This window comes from Fusarium phalaenopsidis (genome assembly GCF_050370095.1).
Source record: "Fusarium phalaenopsidis strain FUZ10S chromosome Unknown contig_32306, whole genome shotgun sequence".
NCBI lineage: Eukaryota > Fungi > Ascomycota > Sordariomycetes > Hypocreales > Nectriaceae > Fusarium > Fusarium phalaenopsidis.
Genome location: NW_028145403.1, coordinates 292,250 through 312,676, shown reverse-complemented (window position 1 = coordinate 312,676; position 20,427 = coordinate 292,250). Strand labels below are relative to the sequence as shown.

General features: G+C 50.0%; 7 protein-coding genes across 7 annotated transcripts; 5 read left to right on the top strand and 2 right to left on the bottom strand.

The window, feature by feature from the left end:
* Nucleotides 1-674: 674 nt before the first annotated feature.
* LRP88_10935 (uncharacterized protein) lies at nucleotides 675-1,265 on the top strand (the record flags this gene model as incomplete). Its single annotated transcript, XM_083247381.1, has 1 exon — nucleotides 675-1,265. The coding sequence occupies one exon, from the start codon at nucleotides 675-677 to the stop codon at nucleotides 1,263-1,265; it is 591 nt and encodes a 196-aa protein (XP_083096529.1).
* Nucleotides 1,266-1,920: 655 nt separating this feature from the next.
* LRP88_10934 (zinc-dependent alcohol dehydrogenase family protein) lies at nucleotides 1,921-3,017 on the top strand (the record flags this gene model as incomplete). The annotated part of the gene is made up of 2 exons (XM_083247380.1): nucleotides 1,921-2,431; nucleotides 2,488-3,017. 2 exons carry the CDS (start codon nucleotides 1,921-1,923, stop codon nucleotides 3,015-3,017), a joined length of 1,041 nt encoding a protein of 346 aa, XP_083096528.1.
* A 3,477-nt stretch (nucleotides 3,018-6,494) lies between these two features.
* On the top strand, nucleotides 6,495-9,059 carry LRP88_10933 (uncharacterized protein; the record flags this gene model as incomplete). Its single annotated transcript, XM_083247379.1, has 1 exon — nucleotides 6,495-9,059. The coding sequence occupies one exon, from the start codon at nucleotides 6,495-6,497 to the stop codon at nucleotides 9,057-9,059; it is 2,565 nt and encodes an 854-aa protein (XP_083096527.1).
* A 991-nt stretch (nucleotides 9,060-10,050) lies between these two features.
* LRP88_10932 (uncharacterized protein) lies at nucleotides 10,051-11,133 on the bottom strand (the record flags this gene model as incomplete). Its single annotated transcript, XM_083247378.1, has 3 exons — nucleotides 10,051-10,058; nucleotides 10,118-10,898; nucleotides 10,948-11,133. The coding sequence occupies 3 exons, from the start codon at nucleotides 11,131-11,133 to the stop codon at nucleotides 10,051-10,053; spliced, it is 975 nt and encodes a 324-aa protein (XP_083096526.1).
* Nucleotides 11,134-11,834: 701 nt separating this feature from the next.
* Nucleotides 11,835-13,385, bottom strand: LRP88_10931 (membrane dipeptidase-domain-containing protein; the record flags this gene model as incomplete). Its single annotated transcript, XM_083247377.1, has 3 exons — nucleotides 11,835-12,827; nucleotides 12,883-13,084; nucleotides 13,132-13,385. The coding sequence occupies 3 exons, from the start codon at nucleotides 13,383-13,385 to the stop codon at nucleotides 11,835-11,837; spliced, it is 1,449 nt and encodes a 482-aa protein (XP_083096525.1).
* A 2,750-nt stretch (nucleotides 13,386-16,135) lies between these two features.
* On the top strand, nucleotides 16,136-18,082 carry LRP88_10930 (uncharacterized protein; the record flags this gene model as incomplete). Its single annotated transcript, XM_083247376.1, has 1 exon — nucleotides 16,136-18,082. The coding sequence occupies one exon, from the start codon at nucleotides 16,136-16,138 to the stop codon at nucleotides 18,080-18,082; it is 1,947 nt and encodes a 648-aa protein (XP_083096524.1).
* Nucleotides 18,083-19,422: 1,340 nt separating this feature from the next.
* LRP88_10929 (uncharacterized protein) lies at nucleotides 19,423-20,224 on the top strand (the record flags this gene model as incomplete). Its single annotated transcript, XM_083247375.1, has 2 exons — nucleotides 19,423-19,642; nucleotides 19,710-20,224. The coding sequence occupies 2 exons, from the start codon at nucleotides 19,423-19,425 to the stop codon at nucleotides 20,222-20,224; spliced, it is 735 nt and encodes a 244-aa protein (XP_083096523.1).
* Between the last annotated feature and the right edge of the window lie 203 nt (nucleotides 20,225-20,427).

Genomic DNA, 20,427 nt, shown 5'->3' with positions numbered 1-20,427 from the left:
ATGTGTGGAAACTGAAACGGGCTGATTGAGGTACGGGGATAAAGGAGACTATGAAAAGACAACCTGGTGGATTAACAGGCTGATAGAGAACAATGGAGATTGAACTATGCAATTATTAGACGCGACCAAGAATGCGGCCAAGCGCCAGCGGATCAGCAAGTTTCCACTAGCTGGTTACGCAGTGTGGGTAGCCAAAGAGAGGCGCAGAGTTGGCTGAGGCAAAGAGTTGTTGGTTGTGACGCTCAGCTGCCATTTTTTACGAGGTCAACTGCAGAAACGAAACCAGGCCACCAATACAAAGCTTCTAAAACTTATAGGTTTGCGCCAAAGTGCTATTGCTAGGTCTCAACCTGAAGCCAAGAGCTTATGGCTTATGCATTGATTGTTGGCTGAGCCCCAAGGTGAAAGCCCAATTTCGACCTTGCATGAAAGTGCAGTTTAGTTACTGGACAGCTGAGCTGCCACTAGGTAAAAATAGGTGCTTAAGCGCCGGCCTTGTTTGCTCACGCAAAGTTAATTACCGAGTTGCTTCTCTCCTCGGATCTTGAAATCGTGCAACCCGCTCCCTTACACTCAGCTTTCTTTAACCTTATCGCTTCTTAGTTATCTTTGCCATGCCTCTACATCATCCAAGAACATGCATCCTTCTATGTCTATGGCTGTGGATAATCAACATGGATTTCGTCAACGCTGCAGCGTCGACTGATCAATTGAAGGGCTCATCGGTCGATCGATTCCAGCGTTGGTTTCCACAGTATAGACACGTCTTCGAGAACATCACGCAGGCCAACTACTCAGTCCAGTACGGCAACTACAAGTTAGGAGTGACCAACTCCACCAACATCAACTACTTGGCTGGCGGTGACAAGTTCACAGCACTCACTCAACCGCTCATCGACTGCATCCTTGACAACACGTCCGAGTACCCCAAGGGAACTATGACTAGCGCTCAGGTTCTGCTCGGCATTATGCCCACCATCATTACCTTCCTTGGTCTCTCTCACGACGAGATAGCGACGCTATCTAACGTCGGTAGAAGGCCGCTTCTGGCTGCTGGCATCTCTCTGGCAGCCCCTTCGGCCTATTTCAGCAGAGCCTTTGAATATTTCGACCCAAGAGGGATCCTGTGCCATCACAAGTACCGCCGTGAACAATATCTCCTCAAAAACCATTGGTGGATCTTGGTGTCGATTATAGAATACGCTGTCGTTGCAGCAATGGGTTGGAGTATCGTCTCCAACACCAGGGAGGAGGTCAACCAATGAACAATCAACTCTCTCGCGTCAGATGCAGATTTCTTGCCAGAGTTGTGGTTAGCATTCGACCCTTGCATCCACTTCTTCAGCTGCTATGTCTTTCGACTTCGAATCCATGGGTGGAGAGATATCGAAGAGCGAATTCCTAAGGACTGCCCGAGGGATCACTCCCTCATGAGTTGGGTCAAAAGCATAACAAAGAGGTTGTCGGGTTTTATCACCACTACTGAGTTTGTTACGTATGCTACCAAAGACTCCAAGCGGCCCAGGGGCTTTTCAAACCTGGGGAGGTGGAACGCCCACGAGAACTCCTTCTTCCACCACTTCAGCCTGGCTCTGGGCCTTTTACAATTTTTCGTCTCTTTTTTAGTTGTAATTTCTTTATTTAAGAGAAAAGAGAATAGCGCCTCCTTCAATTGCCGACCTGCCGCCCCGGGTAGTGTCTCTCCGGGGTGGGGGGATACCGTAATCAGCCTGCGTGCAAATTGCTGACCTGCCGCCCCGGGTAGTACTTCTCCAGGGTGGAGGGATACCGTAATCATAAGATCCTTCTATTGCTATATAGTCGCGGCACATCCCCCTTTAACCCAACGACATTAGTACATTTGCACCGTTCCATCTTAAGAGATTTCACATCAACGCTTAGAGCAGCAGCTTCTTAACCATGGCTACTCAGAAAGTATTTCGTCTCCCCAAGCGCACCTCTATCCATGACCTCGAGGTCAACACCGAGCCGGTGCCCGAGCCTGCTTCTCAAGAAGTCCTCATCCGGATCCGAAACGTCGCCCTCAACTTCCGCGACTTTGCCGTCGCCACGGGAAAATATCCTTTCCCCGTCAAGGACAATGTCATACCCTGCTCTGACTTGTCCGGTGACGTCGTCAGTGTCGGAGATCGAGTCGAAGGATTCACCAAGGGAGATAGAGTTATCGCTTCCTTCGACCTTAACACCTTGTATGGGGCCATGCAGGACTGGCACCATAGCCTAGGCGGCTGCTATGATGGCGTGCTCCGGCAATTCATAGCATTGCCTAGTTCTGCCTTGGTCAAGGTACCGTCGGATACGCAGCTGAGCTATGCACAGCTATCTGCTCTCGTCTGCACAGGAACGACCGCATGGAACGCGTTATATGGTAATGTCGCTCTCAAGCCTGGTCAGACAGTTCTCTTCCTCGGTAAGTCGCCAGGCGCGAGTTGAAAGGGACGGTGCCTAACCCATTCTGCTCCATAGGCACCGGAGGTGTTTCCACCACTGGTCTCATGCTGGCCAAGGCAGCTGGCGCCAACACAATCATTACTTCCTCGTCAGATGCCAAACTCAAACATGTCCAAGAGACTTATGGCGCTGATTTCGTCATCAACTATCAATCGACTCCTGATTGGTCGCAAGAGGTTCTCAGAATCACCAACGGTCGCGGTGCGGATTTTATCTTTGAGAACGGTGGTGCTGGGACCATCAAGCAGAGCATCAGTGCGGTGGCTTATGGCGGATCTATCGCCGTGATTGGCTTTCTCTCTTCGTGCCCGCAGGAGGAAATGCCTGACGTGGCAGCCCTTGCTTTGTCCAAGGGAGCGGTGGTGCGCGGGATCATGGTAGGATCTAAGCAGCACTTGGAAGATGTTGCACGGTTCGTGGCATCCAAGAACCTAAAGGTTCCCGTTGAGAAAGAGTTTGGGTTTACGAGAGATGAAGTCATCGCTGCTCTGGAATACATGGTTAGCGGACAGCACGTTGGCAAGATCTGCATCAGGGTGGACTAGGTTTGCTATGGCGAAAACCTGTTCTCAGGAATGATTCACAGGTACCTCCGATGAAGATGCCGCACCACATAAACTCCGTCAGACAATTGGCTCCACAGGGACCATTGATAGCACCAGCCAATTGATGAGAGTTATCTAAACAAAAGAAATTGAACAGCCATGTGTTTGGGCAGAGCTATTTAAGCTCATATCGTTAGGACTGGAATCCATGATGCGACGAGTTGGATGTGAAACCGGATACGCGACCCCAAGATATGAGCCTTGTATCCACTCACACGAACCTAGTGGTGATTATGTGACACTCCGGGTAGTGGCTAGCCGGAGCACACGTGCTAGAGCCTGCTTATATACCAACTCTGGAAATTCTTGGTGCTCTACCCCACCTTACATCATCATCAATTATTGATCCCTGGATTATTGACGAAAACAGAAACAGTTCTATGTCTTCGGCACAGCGACCTCCGCCCGATTACTCGCAGCCTTGCGAGCCAAGGTCGAGGCAGAGAGTATCTGTAGCTTGCCTACTTTGCCGCAAAAAGCGGGTACGCGTAGGTCATCACATCACAGGTTGGCCATTCCATGATAACATGTCTTGTAGTGCGATGGCACACTGCCTATTTGTAACTCATGCACAACCAAAGGCGTGGCCTGCGAGTACAATTTTACCGAGAACAAACGCAAGTTAGTTGATTCTGCAACCTTGGCCACGAAACGCCCAGCAATTAACCGGGACAAAGGCCCCCAAGCAAGGGTTATGTTCAAGCTTTGGAAGCACGCATACGCTGCTTAGAGGAACGACTGGACGCACAGAATGAGGCGCAACTGACAAAGAGTACGCTCGACAACGAAGAAGCCGCCGTAACGATGCATTTCGGTGACGCGAACCAATCAGACGGCCGAGACTTGACATCTATGGTGACGGGCTTGCTGGGCCGCCTGAATGTTGGTGATGACGGACAGCTGCACTATTTTGGGTCTCAAAGTAACTTCCATCTCTTACACGGCAGTCTGGGTTATGTCACGATGGAATCTACCGTCTCAATGCAACGACAAGGCCTCGCCGCTGTGGGGTGCTTGGGGAAGGACATGCCGCTGTCGACGGAGCTTCAGGAGCATTTACTCCAACTCTACTGGACCTGGCAGAATCCTTGGAACTACATCGTTCATAAAGGAGCCTTCTCCAGAGCTTTTCATAGCAGGACCTATGGCCGGTACTGTACTCCATCGCTTCTTTCAGCCATCTTTGCCCTTGCTTCTCGATACTCGGATCGTCGCGAACTGCGTGCGGTCCCCGACGACCCCAGCACTGCCGGATATGCCCTCTTCGAACAGGCAAAGATATTACTGCTATACGAGAGCCAAGCGCCTACTGTTGCCACAGTCCAAGCAGCGGCGTTGATGGCCATCAGAGCCTTGTCAGACAATCAAGAAGCGTTGGGTTGGCTATACTGCGGTAATGTCAATCTTGCGATAAGGTCTATTGCGCTCAAAAACCATTGACTCATCCTAGGAAATGCGGCGCGCATGGCGCTGAGCCTGGGACTCCATATCGATTGTTCCCAATGGGTTGCCTCCGGGCTTATCAGCCAAGATGAAGCAGAAGTTAGAAAGGTCACATGGTGGGGATGCTATACCGTTGACAAGTGAGCTCTTTCGATTCCTTCTAGAGGATACATATCACGGCTGACTGTTTTAGGCTTTTCTCCATTGCGCTAGGCAGACCCGGTTGCACTAGGAAATCCCAGTCTACCTGTCCTAAACCAAGCTTAGATCATGACGCTGAATATGAGGCCTGGGTCCAAATTCCAGGCTTAACGCAGGATAATTCACTCCCAGTATTACAGAGCCGTACTGTCTCGACTGCACATTCCATTGCAGAATGCTTATCGATAGCATCGGAGGCTATGGATCAAATGTGCGCAAATTCCATCTTGCCCATCCTCTCCCGTTAACACGCGTTAGTTATGCTCCAAACAGCGGTTTATCACAAAAGGACATTGAAAACATCGTTGGAAAAACCGATGTTGAGTTGCGTGCATACTACGTCAATCTACCAAGCCACCTCCGACTGCCATCGACGCTACGGACATCAGCTCCTGCTCACATTTACCAGCTCCAGCAAGTTCAGGCGCAGATTTGTACCAATGCAATGACTAATCTGGATGTCACAGCATGCAGTACCATGTCAATATAATCTTACTACATCGACCACTTCTGCAGCAATATCCAAATATCTCCGAGAGTGACCCAACATCGGTCTGCTGGGAAAGCCCCCATAGGAAGGATTGCCGTGCTGCGGCATCAGAGGTATCAAAGCTGCTGGGAATATACAAGCAGAAGTATACGTTTGTACGTTGATTCCCGCAAATATTTTACCTCATCTAAACTAATATGCATGCAGCGTTTCGCTGGTATGGTTACTGTGCATGTAGCATTCACAGCTGCTACCATACATCTTATAGACCTGAAGCCAGAGAGTAATCCCTATCGGCAGCAGGCTATGAGAGGCCTCTCCACGTGTGTTGACGCTTTAGAGGCCATGAAAACGCCATGGTGTGCGTGGAGTTCAAAGGCGCTGCGGGCAATACATGCCCTGGCGGAAGAATGGTCTATGGCCGAGGTTCTCGAGATGATCCACATGTCCATAGTGTAGCGCATACCGACGGCAAGGGCACTTCTGGTAGTGAAGTGGAGAGCGTGAAAGATGACGAGAAAGTCGATACAAGTGTCAAAATCCCTGGCGATGCCGCCGTGGAAGGATATTGCCCAGGTCAGTGAAATGAGAATGACCGGCAGAGCCAGGTGTTGTGCAGTTCGACGTAGGTAGGTTGTGATGTCACTCTATAGGTAACGTATGTTGAGACATAGAAAGCTGTAATTGAACAGCGTGATGGGTGCGATGTTGGAAGTGTGTTGGCCGCCCTTGTCTTTGCCAGCGCAGACCAGGGCGTTGAAGACAAAGGCGCCGCATCGACTTTGACTGGGGTCAAGAAGACATTCATTGGACCCGACATGGTTGCAAGTAAGCCGTGGACAATGTGGAAGCCCAATTCGCAAATGAAGACAATTGATACCGAAATGGTAGAGCGATGATGCTGCGTGGGGTTGAGCGATGGACAAATGTTCAGCCTGAACTTGGTGGCCCAGTTGGAGCGTCTTGTCTTAACCATCTTGAGCACTGACAAAGCATATTGCATCAATAGATCAAGAACCTGGACTGGGGCCACGGAGCTATTGCCTTATTCAGCGGCAATGTCTCTGAGACGCGCCTGCAGCACGCCAAGTTCAGCTGGCACTATCTGATGTGGCGTTGTCTAGTGAAGGCTAGACCGCACGTTAGGTTCACTTCCTCATCTATTTCGAGTTCGATAAATATTTTGACCCTTGACGGGATGCGCCCAGAGACCTGTAAGCCATAAAACTTCTCCGCCACTTCTCTCAACATTCGACACACACAAACCTCTACCAGACATTAAGATGGATCCCCCATATCGATATCTGACTGTTCGACACGAGGAACGTCTCATCAATGGGACTGTTCCTGACCTCCTTCCTGGCGAGGCCGTGTTTCGATCTCATTCCCAGCCCTCACTACAGGGTGGCGCCCACACCATCAATGTCAGTCAAGAGCTCGATGCAACGCCCACTCCAAAGGAAGACAAGAGGAGGGTCAAGGAAGTTGGGACAGAATCATCACGAGACTTTGAAGTTGTCGCTCCTCACTACAGCCTACCAGCCTCCAACCTTGACTTTGTATCCCCAACGCCGGACCACGGCGCGCTGCCCAAGACGCTGCCTCATGTCGTCCTGAAGGATCCTGATTTCCCGTGGAAGTGGGCGGCAAGCAGGACTAGCACCACTTCCAAAGGTGATGAGCAGAAAGGACGTATTCCGTGGGTAGCTCTCATCACCTTCACAGCCGAAGAGCTTCAGGTCGATCCGACGATCCTTGAAAGCATCACCAAGTTCTCTGGCGTCGAGGCGAACGAGAATCTAGGCTTCAGCTTTCCTGTCGCTCGGATCGGCGATATGAAAAGCAGTATGGAGGACAATGACAGCGTAACCAACCTCATGACGAGTCCAGACACCCAGGAAGTCAAGGATAACACGGCAGCTATCTGCATCCCCCGGGAGCTGTTTGGACAGCTCTTTGCTGATGAGAACGGGGTCTGTCAGGTTGATCAATTTCAGTACCTCTCACATGTTCGAAAGGTGGCTACTGATGGCATGACATCATCTGTTGATGGCGAATCCGGTCTGTATAGCATCATTGTCTCTCACCGCACCGGTCCACTCGACACGACAGTGCCTGTGCCCATGTTTGCTCACCTCGTGTCTATCGAGAACCTTGAGAACCTTGACATGACCAAAGTCAAGCCTCATGTGCTCATGACAAGCTTGTACAGCTGGTCGTACACTTCACTTCCTGCAGGCTCCTCTAATGAGATGACGACACTGAGAATTTTCGGCAAGTCTGGTCTTCAACTTTTACACTCTACACCAACGCAAGGAAGTTTACATTCGAAGGGTGCAGGGAGCCGCACCTCGATGGAAGATGTTATCGCAAAACGGCAACAAGACGGCTATACCCTCGTGCGATACAGAACCGTCACAGGCGAACTAACAGCCGCCATCTACCGTGGACCTCTGGTACCGACCCCAGTCGAGTACAACGTCAAGCCTCAGAGCAACCTTGGCTCTGATCTTCAAATCTTGGATCCGGATCTTTCGCTCATGGACCTCTCATATTCCTCGGCCTGGCAGCTTGGCAAAAGTCTAGGGCTGGGCGACGCCGCCTTTACTGCCGCCCTCTCACGCATCCGAGCCCTTATCCAGAGCAAGGCGGTGGATGGGGGCAAGAAGGATGTTGATCGTCATCTGGGAGCGTACAAGTCTCGTGATGATGCGATGGCCGGCATTGGGCGACTCGTGTCAGGGTTAGGCGACATCAACGATCATCTCCATGCCAAGCAATCAACGACTCCATCAAAAAACCGTTGGAAGAGAGATCCTGTCCCAGAAGTTATGTCTGAGAATGGCACACCTTACAAAAGCCACGAGGTACCCAACAACACCGACTTTCAGCAAGTCTACAACTGGGTTCTTGACAAATTGCACCTTGCTCATATTCCGGCACACTACCTTATTCCAGACACGTCTTACCTGCCACCTGAGTCGCTTCGCTTCTTCTACATTGATGAGAACTGGATGCGGGCCATGGTAGACGGTGCTTTGAGTCTGGGAAACAACTGGGTGGGTGAGCTAGATGGTGACTACGCCCGAACTGCACTCAAGAACAGCATCGATGCTTGTCTGGCCACGCCACGCGAAAGGCTTGGCTACTGTCAGCAAATGCCCAAATGCGGCTTTCTGCTACGCTCTAAAGTTCTGGTGCAGTTCCCTGACCTGAAGGTGAAGGCAACATTTGCAAGGGAGAACACTACAGGTGAAGATGAAAGCATGCCCAAGGCCCCAATATTGGTGCAGCGAATGTTAGAGTCGGATGTTGTGCTTTGTTTGTTCGACCGGACTCTGCCAGAGCTGGAATCTATCGAGCTCACACTCCCACCGCATCAACAAACCTTTGCCGTCGGTGAAGACATCACGGCCTCGGAGCTGAAGGTGGCATTTCGCAAGGCTGTTGCAACTCAAAAACCATCAACTGAATGGCCGTCAAGGCAGGGTGCTATAGCGAGGGAGACATACTCAGCGCCGAGATGTCCAGTATTTGACTGGCCCTCGCGGACATTGAGAGCGACTGAGTATGCGAGGAGAGCGTTTGAGCATCAGAGAGATACAGAAACGAAGACGCCAGGCTTCTTTGAGGAAGCAGCGCCGACATCAGCATTGCTGGCACAGCAACTCAACGAATCCCCGTATACGCTCAAGATTGCCGTGAAGCGAGAAGATAACCCCAAAAAGGATGCGAGCAACAAGCCTATCACTGAGGTTCAACGCAACCGGAATGAACCTTGGCCATACGGGGCTCTCTCCCTGAGTGAGCTTCCCACCGCCCCTGCGCCACCAGTTTTACCCGACTAGGTGGATGTTCTGATGGGACTAGAGGTTAGGATCAATGAGGAAGACAATGGGCCTGAGCTCAGGGGAAAGGATATGGAGGAAAGCAACTGCTGAGAGAGGTGAGAAGTGTGTTGAAGAGATCTGGAGAAGAATGATGTAACTATGTGATCGGAGTGTGGTGGAATAGCCTGAGATATTATTGTTGGCATTAATGACGCCTCCAAGAGGGGTTACCGGGTACAATGAGTTTATACTCGATGGGGTATTGATATACCCGAGTGATAGATAATCACCTGGAGCCCAAGGGCTTGATTTGATATAGTTGAGAGAATAATCTATGCATCCCCGTCTGGCTTTCGTAGCCAGGTTTCCAACTCCTGCCCTTCTCGAGGCACAAATCGTGCCCGGAAACCTCTCGGCGTTGCTACAAAGGAACGACCCTTCAAGCCTTTGAGCGGATCAATCTCCTCATCAGTCGTCCCACTGGCCGGAAATATTTGGAACCGGGCGACAAGGTGCAAAAAGACTGTATACAGAGCACGATGGGCGAGAAGTGAGGCTACACACATTCTCCCACCGATGCCGAATGCGAATTGGTGAGCCGCGTAGTCTGAAGAGCCCGGAAGCCAGCGGTCTGGTGCAAAGACTTCTGGCTCGGTGAAAAGTTCAAGGTCTGTCATTGTTAGCTATGATTTCTTTTATAACTAGCTTCTGCATCTCACCTCTGTTACAAGCCCAACTGTTTAAGAATACAAGCGTGTTCGGTGGAATCGTGGCTGACCCCCAGGTCGCATCGGTATAAGTCGCCTTGGGCAAAGCCAGCTTCAGGACGACGAAATATCGAGCAATCTCCTTTGTCAAAGCATCGATGTATTCCACCTTCGATGATGCATATGCATTTGAAGATAGATTCAAGACGTCCGCTTCTTTGATCGCCTGGTATGCCCTTTCCTGGATATCTCGACGGTGAGCTAGGAGTAGAATTGCCCATGCTATGGTAGGCTGGTTTGAATCAGCGCCCTTCGGATTGTTAGTCAAGATCAAGTATTTTCCGAAGGGTGAACCCACTGCCATCATACTAAGGCTCACACTGATAAGCTCTTCACGAGTCAATGTTGCAGACTCTGGTTCCCTGAGTACGGCACCCTGGATACAAGGTTTATCCTCACCGCGTTCAACTTCATCCTTCAGCTTGTTGAGTAAGACGTCATTGTACTCAAGTCGTCTTCGTCCAATGTCGGCTGCGTGAGATTTTGGCGCGCTGGTCAGGCCCAGGAACGACGCAATGGGCTCCCAGTACCTTAGCAGTGGGATGTAGTTGGCATAGTTCTTGGAAGTGTCCCGAAACTTTGAGATTTCGGATTCGACGTAGAGGATCTCTGCAAGCAAGGGGTCATCATGCAGGGACTTGACATTCGAGACTCGAGTTCCGTAGTTCAACGTTAAACTTAAGTTCAGCGAGAATCGCGTGACAGCTTGGCGAAAGTCGATCTCGACAGATCCGTCCTTAGACTCATTGTACAAGTCCCTGAGAAACTCTCGAGACTCTAGATTGAGAATAGGCGCATAGCTTTCCACGCGAGGACGATTCAAGCCGGCTGCCGCTAGCTTTCTTCGCCGCTTGCAGGACTCATCCCATGGACTGGTTCCAATGCTGGTGACGGCCTTGCTGACCTTTCCATGGAACACATGAAAAGTCGGTCGAGAATTCATGGCGTTTCTTTGCCCGATAAAGAGTTTCTTTGCGGCGTCCACTGTGTTGACGACAACGCCTGTTGTGTTGCCCAGCTGGATCTGAAAGACTGGGCCATACTTCTGGGCCCATCTCCGGTAGGTCTCGGCGGGGATCTCATCACGATGCTTTCTTCTTTAGCTGGTGGATGTTATGAGACTGTATCAGAGATCGTACCTGAAAAAGATTCCCTACCACAGGCCAGCCTCGAGGGCCGGGCAGGTGCTTGATACGGCTGGAGTGGCGAGTAAATTCGTTCTGTACGAGATAAACCAGCAATACAATGACTGGAACAGCAATTGCGTATCCCAAAAGGGCCAGGAGGTTTAGCTCCTTTGGCAGAAAGTACTCAATGAATTTCATGTTGACGATGGTGCAAACGGACACCAGCTTCACCCACACCGTGATGAGTTTGGTGTTTTAAAGAAACAGAACAAGTTTACCGAGAGTGAGATATCATCAGTTACAGCTTGGAGAGTATTCATTCGAATTACGCCATCTCCATGTTCTGCATCAAGGCGCGACTTTGGAATGGGCCGTGTCCCGGAACAGAGGCTAGGGCATCAGGGATTAGCCTCCTCTTGGAGAGATGGCATTTGTCATCGATGCATGAGCAAGAGTTGTTCGACAAAGTCTTTGGAATCAACTGCGGGGGTTATCTCTGCCAAGGCCATAGACCGCTTAGGCACGGAGCACATCATACTGGGCCATCTTGATGGCATCGTTCCTTTCTCGTCATACTCCGCTATCTTCCGTCTCGAACAAATCATAGGGCCCCCTTGTTGAGATTTGATCGCGAAAAGGCATCAATCTTTATTGCCAGGTTATCTCCATGGCTAGGCTTACTCCAGTCCAGACGCAGCTGTCTCGAGTTCTGGCGTCAAGCACGCAATCTGCACAGGAATGTCGGACCATGCCCGACACAACTGCGTGATATCCTGTGCGTATGGGGCATCTTATTGTAATAGAAAAGACTCGCTGTTTTTATGACATTGGGCAGAAGTTGCCGACAAGATGATAGTGGAAATCAAGCTTCATAGAGCCCTGGAAAAGATTGATCCGGACTAGACTTGCTTCACCGCAGGATTATGCTTCCCCTCGCTATCAACATTGAACATGTAAGGCTGGTCAGCTGCACCGTTGACAAGAGCTTCCTCTCGACTTCTCCGAAGCATCCAGGGCGAGTTCTTCATCCCCTTGTGCCAGTTTCGTCCTTCATATTCAGCATCGATGGGTTTCTCTCCGCCAGCCTGAATCTCCTTGGCCCGTTGCTCGATTCTTTCCCAAACGCGTAGAATATTCTCTCCGGCCAGTAGCCGAATCTGTTGGTCTGTCGCTCCCCTCTCCATCAAGAGTTGAATCAAATCGGGAAACTTGGAAACGTCTTCGAGACCGATTGGGACAAAGGGAGTGCCTGAAAAGTCGCTTCCTATGCCCACACATTCCCAGCCGCAAACCTCGGCGATATGAAGAATGTGATCAACCACATCGTGAATCGTGGCCTGGTCCGGGTTCTTCATGTTGAGGAATCTGTTCACAAAAACGGCCATCACTATCCCTCCGTTCTGCTTCATGAGCCGTAGCACATCATCAGGTGCATGGCGAAGGTGAGGTTCGACAGCGTAAGCTCCAGAGTGCGAGAAGATGACTGGAGCTCTTGTGACGCCTAAGACATCTCGCATGGTCTGGTGTGAGACGTGCGATAGGTCGACCATCATACCAAGGCGGTTCATCTCTTTAACCGCGTCGTACCCAAGCTTAAAAAGACCTTGGTCGACACCTCCAGCCGCCACTGTTGAAGCAGACGTTCCGAAGGCGTTATCGCAGTTGTGGGTGAGAGTGATGTACCGAGCACCAAGGTTAAACATTTGGCGAATGGCCCCAATGCTTCCACCAACTTGGTGGCCTCCTTCGATGCCGATCATACTGGAGATGCGGCCTGACTTGAAAGCTTCTCGAGCACAAGCAGGAGTATCGCAGTATTGGAGATGTTCAGGGTGTTCATTGACAAATCGCCTGGTCACGTCGATCTGCTCCAAAGTGTCCCTCACAACCCACTGGAGGCGAACTGTTAGCAATCTTCAGCTCACAAGTTCATGGGGGGATACGCACAGACGGATCTTCAAAGTGCTGTTGCTGAGTATCACAGTCCACGTATACGCTCCAGAATTGCCCTCCAACCATGCCTTGCCGCATTCTCTGGATATCAGTGTGACCCAGAAGCTTCTTGCTAAGATCCACGCGACCATCGTAGATGCGGTTGTGTAGCTCAATTCTCAGTTGCCAGGGGAGGTCATTGTGACCGTCGATTAGCCTGGTCGATTGTTAGCGAGAACCAGATGACGCGAAGTAGTGTCGTACGGTGTGGTCTTCAAGACACGCTTTGTGCGCTCAACATAGTCTGTGGGATCGATAGGGCCCTCTCGAGGCCAGATGAATGAAAAGGGGCCAAGGAATAGAGCGATCCATGCTGCTAAGAACGGATACCTCAGCCAAGATCGAGTATTCTCGCTCTGATGGTTTGCCCGAACTGTCAGCGACCGCTCGTTTTCAGCACTCGTATTGGCATCTTCTTCCACCGCGTCTTGCAAATTGGGGTTTTGCGCGTCTGCCATGGCGAAATGTTCAATGTCCGGCTGCAGGGCAAAAAAGCGAAAGCAACGGTGAACGTAGGTAGAGATAACAGCCAGGGACCTCTCAAGTGTCCGTCATGACCCGACCACTCAAGGCATAAGCGAGGCATTATTCCCGCATCCGAGTTAGGATTGATAGGCGGTCGGGGCCAAGCCGACATTATTGCCAAGAATAGTCGCACGCATCCTACATTGCGTGCTAGAAGCTGCCAAGAATCAACAAGCGAGACCCGTCCCCGCACTACACTTCATATTGTGTTCCCCCAATCACGGTTGTCTTATCAAAATCCAATCCTTCGAGCGGGGTTCATGCTTGGATGTGAACTCGTGTGCTTGCAGGGAGGGATGATGTCTTGGAGAAGTGGAAGGTTTCACGTGAAATTCTCGCATTCAGAGGTCAAGAAGCACTCGTAGATGTGTTGCCATGCCCAGCCAGTGGGCATTAGTCCATCCAAAGGCATCTAAGGAACCCGATCGAAGCAGGGTTCAGGAAGACAGGAACGGAAAGCTCGGAATGGCAACTCAGGCAAACCCCAACTCAGAGATCTCTGATCTATCTCTAGAATAAACAGGATTCTTTATTTGAAGTATTCATATAGACTAAAGATTCTGTCAGTTTTTCTGACCCAAAACTGCCCGCTCTGTCTGCTTCCGCGATCAGGCGGAGCTGAATAATGAATACCTTATATATGCTTTTAACCATGCCAGAACGGTAGAAATTCAGGCCTTCAACTTCCTTAGCCGAGGATGATTCTAATTTTGCCACGTGCCTACTTGGCAAAAGTTACTAGTAGTTGGATCCATGTTTATTTTGGGCGTATAGTAGAATTACCTCACCCACCAATGCCGACCGTTCAGAAGATGCCACCATCACGTCACTGTATTCACTTGTGCAAGTAAAGCTAGTACTGTACCAGGACGCAATTTTGTTGTCAGTGCTACTGACCCACGATAAATATCCCTTGACAGCCAGCCATGTAACCCGATGAATTCCAGAACCAAATGAAGTCTTCCCCCTTGTGCCCAAACAATACCGAAGTCATGTCTGATCGAAAGGTACGTGCAAAGCATCACCTATCGTTTCCAAATAGATCAGAGCTAATAAGCCTCACCTCAAAGCCCGTTGTGGTCCACTATTCGGACGCTGGTGTGTATTTCAACTCGCATGATAAGATCGAGAAGTATTTCCAACACGATACCCACTGAGGTGAGGGTGTTAACCTTTCCTCTGCAGAATCATCCAAGATGACACCGGAGCCGACGTTCGTGATATTCCATCCACTCACTCGATCCCACCCATGATGATGCCGCCGTGAGTACTCAAAATAACTATGAAGATTCCCAGCCCCATGGTCAACTAAACTCGCATCTCCCAGGCCCCTCACTGTAGGTGCAATCAATCAACTCCGGAAAGTAGAAGGAATGGATATACGCGAAGTAGATGAAGAATAATCCGCACAAGTTTCACGTTTACTGTACTTTTTATCAGGGTTACTACAATTCCACTTCTTTTAATAAACTTCCATTCCGATTTTGCCAATGTCTCAAGGAATCACTCCTTGCTATGTTCACACCAACGACTTGACTTTTTCTCAAGCTCCACGAAGGTTTATCGGGGGTTGTCGGCGATGACGGTGGTGAAGGTCATCGATGACGTCTCTGCGGCAAGTCTATGACGACAACACAATTTAGGCGCAACAAGTCAAAGAAGAAGTTTCTGTATTGTACACGAATGAGAAGAAAGATAAGGCAAATCGAAAGACAGCTACGGTGTGCCCATCGATTCCTTGGTACCGTAAGTGCAACTTTTATTCAGCACACGTAGTGTACAGTCTGATGGCTGACAACACCATTCGATTATCACCCATTCCAGGGAAACACCGGTCTGCTTTCCTTTATTGGCCCAAACAACGGAACCTTTCGTGATACTGTAACAACTAGACACACCCAATCCGTCCAACTTGCCCTTGCCTACTTGTTACCAAACGATTTGTCTCCCCAAGTTCTATTGGGTTGCTCGGAAACTTCTCTCGCTGATTGGCTCTGGAACTGCCGAGGAGTCAGAACTTGTGGAGATGTCAGCACCGACCGACGTTGATACTGCAATGAAGGGCATCAAGGGCCCTGATTGGATTGCTCGGAAACACAGAGACTTGATTGGGTGGACTGTGCCTCTTGAAGTTTACGGCGAGACGTGATGAAGTGATGGCCAAATACGTATTTATCATTTCTATGATCAAGTTATAGAGCTTTCTTGGGCTGAAAGAGCTTTTTCGAAAGGAAATAGGGACCTGAGACGGTCGCACAGGTCTTCAACAATGGCCACGGGCCGATAAACGCGTACAGCAACCTTCTCATTTGATATCATTAACGCAGAATAGAACCCGGCTATCATGGTACATAAACCGCCTGGCTGATGGAACCTCGTGCTTATGTCACACCATCCGAATTCCAAGTCTTACAGGGGTCTGGCCTGCCAGCTCCATCGAGTTACGCTTGATAGATTGTTGATCCCTTTCGGTATGATTCACACGGCGATTGTAGACCCTGTCCCTTTGTCCGTAAAGGGAATATTCACTCAAGGACAAGACCCCATTGACTCCAAGCTGTCGATAAAAGTGAAACGGTTCCTTGGCAGATGGTGATATGCATCCATCTCCTCCGCTAGCATGTCCTCAGGGACATCTCTTCCTACACCAATCTCTATTCTGTCACACTTCTTGCTTTCCGACATGTCTGGCAACAACACTCTCTTCATGACCCGTGAAGAGTCTCATCGAGTGCAAAACACCGTCCGGGATCGCCTCAAGAAACTCGAACAACAGACTGACCAGCCATGGGAAACTAAGGATACCCATGCTTTAATCCAGCAAGCGACTTCAGCGTCCCTGATGCAGGACCTCTCATCAGCGGCGTTTGGTCTAGGAACACACAAGAGCAAAGAGACTATGCTGGCATATGATGTCGGCCGCCCATATCCACCCTGCACCGCCAAACTGCAAAATCTCAAGCGCATGAAAATTTCCGACTTAAAGATGGAATCACATCATCGTGGATGTGTCCTTGCTCTGCGGCGCGTATCTCCAGTTGCCGAGCTGGAGGCTTCATCCTGGGCCGTTGTTCAGGGAGAGTCTCCTAACGAGGTGGAACGGCTTGAAGTCTTCTTGCACAAGTCGAAAAACGGGCGAGACGTCCTCGACATGTGCTCCGAGCTGCTGGTGAAGGAGCCCTACTATACTTTGAACCACCAAGGGGAACGGACGATCCGAGTTGATCATCCTTCCGACCTCATTGCCACTTTGCTCAGTGAGAACCCAGAATCGTGGAGGCAGAGACATCACACCGCTGCAGATCGAACCAAGCCTCCAGAAAAGTGCAAGGAGATGGGCAATGCAGCCCTCAAGAAGAAGGACTTTGCGCGAGCACACGCCTATTACACCGAAGGACTGTACCAGATTGTAGATGCAACAGGTAGCCTGATCAAAGACCTCTATCGAAACCGATCGCATGTCAACCTTCTCCTCCAGCGATTTGACGAGGCCAGAACCGATGCTATATCCTCTCTTACCGATGGATCAGACAAGGCTCTTGATGCAAAGGCTTGCTACAGAGCTGGCTTAGCAGCATATTCTCTCGGCGGTTTTGACAGCGCCAAATATTTCTTTGAGCAGCAAGAGAAACTCCAGCCTGATAGTCATGCCAAGTTCAACCTGCGCAGGACCAAAGCTCGACTCCAGGAGCAATCCACGGGAACCTACGAGATGGCCAAGATTGTCAGAAGCCTCTCCAAGAATCAAGGCAGACCGGACGTTGCCAGCTTCTCTAGGGATACTGAGGTCAAAGCTAGCCCTGGAGCGGGCAGAGGGCTGTTTGCAACTCGTGATATTGAGCTCAACGAGATCATCATGTGCGAGAAGGCGTTTTGCGTTGTCTGGAGTTACGAGCCTGAGGCATTTTCTTCCTTGACGTGTGACACTCGAGATGATGCTGAGATCAGGGTGTTTCCTTCTGGTTTACACAAGGTAGTTGTGGACAAACTCCTCAACAATCCGTCCCAGATCGAGAGAGTCTTGGACCTCTTTGGGGACTACTCGGGCCTTGGCAAGAAGTTGGCTGAAGTCGACAATGAGCCTGTGGTTGACACCTTTCAGATCCACGACATCATTCAGCGAAACGCCTTTGGCCCTGGTCAACAAACCGAGGATGAAGACATCAGCAACGCCAGCACGGGTCTTTGGATAAGGGCATCCTACATGAACCATTCTTGCATCCCCAACGCCAAAAAGGACTACATTGGCGACTTGATGATTGTCCGTGCTACGCGTCGGATTGTCGCGGGCGAGGAAATATTACAGAGCTACGATGAATCTACTGACTACGATGTGAGAAAGGCGTCTTTACAGAGAACTTGGGGTTTCAGATGCAAGTGTGGGTTGTGTTCGGCAGAAGAAGCTGATGGGCCAGCTATACGGGAGATGAGAAAAGAGCTCGAGGACAAAGCAAACCATTTCATTCAACAGGAAAAGGCGGCGGGAGCGAACAGAATAACTATCAACAAGGCAAAGCGTCTCCGGCAGGCCATTTATGAGACATATGATAGAAAGAGATACAAAGCTCTGCCCCGCCCAGGCCTGATTCAGATCGAGAAGTGGCTCGAGGAGGCTGGTAGGAGGTGGTGAGAGCCTGTAAAAATAGACAAGCATCAGCCATGGGTGCCTTCAATAAAGCTGTCTTGGCTATCAATGCGCTTCTGGTGATGCGATCATTTTGGAGCCAGTCTTTGGGATCCCACTGTACCCTTCGAGTCAGTCAGTGCTGGGCTCTAGTCTATGATGGAAAACGGACGAGAAGGCAAAGGCTTAAAATATTTCTGTCTATATCATCGATTCAAAGGTGACGGGAATCATAGAGCTTGCTAGTTGCTTGGAACAGCCATGCCATGTGTGTCGAGCTCGTGCACTTGAAGCTAGAAAGAAACTGTGTGGTATGATAATTCGCCTAGATATGGGGAACTATCTCCCTCCCTTTACGCCTCCTTTGGCTGAAGAGAACGACAGATCAACGTTTCTCGACTGTATTTATACTTCTATCAGCGTGTCTATGGATAAACACAGCCGTTGAAGCCTTGAAAGAACCCTCGTTTCGCACTGGCCATAAAGGCCCCAGGTTTTGCCCCTTGAAAGACGATATCGCCACTCTTTCACCCGTTCTAGCAGCCCAGGGCTGGTCTGATATCCTGTACATTTGGCTCAGTTCATCACCCGTTTACTGTCTTCTTATTAAGTTATGAAATATTCCGGTATCTACCCGTTAGAGGTTTCAGTATTCTGTTTGTATCCCAACGCCGGTATTGGGGTTTGGGCCCGGTGCTTCGTTCACAAGGTACACGATGTGTGTTGAGATTAAGGCCAGCTTTGTGACGTATCAAACCACTGCCGACCTGCCCTTGGATACACGTATTATGCAATGGGGTCAATCATGTACTATCAGACTTTCATCACATGGCGCCGTGACGCCTGTACGTACCATCTTCCGGTATCCTCGAATGACCTGTCCTACGATGGCGCTGGCATTGGTAGCGTAACTAATTACATTACAACTTGGATATCGCTATCAAAGCCGCAGTGGTTTGATGCGTGTGTTGCGACAATGTCGTGGCGTAAGCTCCAGCCACATCTATCTATACAACAATACCTATGAAGAGTTGACATTGATATATGATGGCCTAGGACCTTGTTTCGACCCCAATGTCGACAACTCGAAAAACGATGGCCTGAGGTTGATAGTCGCCCACATTTACCCCTCAAACGACGGCCTCAGGTTGAGACTCATAAGCACAAAAGTTCCATGAATTATTAATGACCGCGGCTCCGTTCAAAGAAAAGCTTTGATTGCTAATCGCTGTCGAGGTATAAATTTGCTTTCATCTCCCCCTAGAAAACAGCCCAAGTCAATGGCTCAAGTTTTCTATCGTATACGTCATCAACACACTGTTTTTCACGATCCAATCACTTTCGAAATGAACTCTTCAGATATCGCCCAGAACGGATGGACAGCCGTCCCTACAGACGCCGGCAAGATCTTTCAGACTGGGCCCTACCTCAATACGCCCCATTACATCAATCTCGAGACCATCAAGTTCCCCTCGCAGGACCCCATCGTCCTCAAGACTCAGGAACATGCCGAGATACACCTCCTGAAGCAGACTTACAATCACTCAATGAGGGTCTACTATTGGTGTGAGACATTCCTCTACAGTATAACAGTGCTTTCTTGGCTAATTTGACTTCCCTCCGATGCCTAAAGCGACCGTTATTCTCCGACAACAGTTCCCCGAACACGCAGCCACACTTTCACCCTCGACTCTTGCATTGGCTTGTCTGTTGCACGACATTGGCACCACCGAACACAACATGAATTCTACCCGTCTCTCATTCGAGTTTCAAGGTGGCTTTCAAGCTCTCAACCTTCTGGGGGAGTACGGTTCGACCAAGGACCAGGCCGAGGCCGTCTGCGAAACCATCATTCGTCATCAGGACCTTGGTACAGAAGGCAACATTACTTTCTTGGGGCAGCTGATTCAGCTGTCTACTATCTACGACAACGTGGGCGATCATCCTTCGGTCAAGAACTTTGATCAGATCATCCACGAGAAAACCAGGGAGGAGGTCAACAAGGCGTTTCCCCGTGACGGCTGGCTGGGTTGTTTCGCCGAGACTATTCGCAAAGAAGAGACTTTGAAGCCTTGGTGCCATACAACACATATCCCAGACTTTGCTGAAAAGGTTGAAGGGAACAAGCTTATGAGGCAATATGAGTAGAGCAACAAGGGTGGATCACGTCTTCAAGGTCCACGCCCGATCCAGCGACATGCAGTCAGCCTCTTTGTCAGGCTAAACAGCTATGCCGAGTGCCATGTTTAATACACTACTCATACACATTTCCGCGATTGGTGAGGACGAGCCATTCGCAAGGTATAGCGTTAAAGACACTATGGCCTAGAATGCATGCCTAATCATGAACG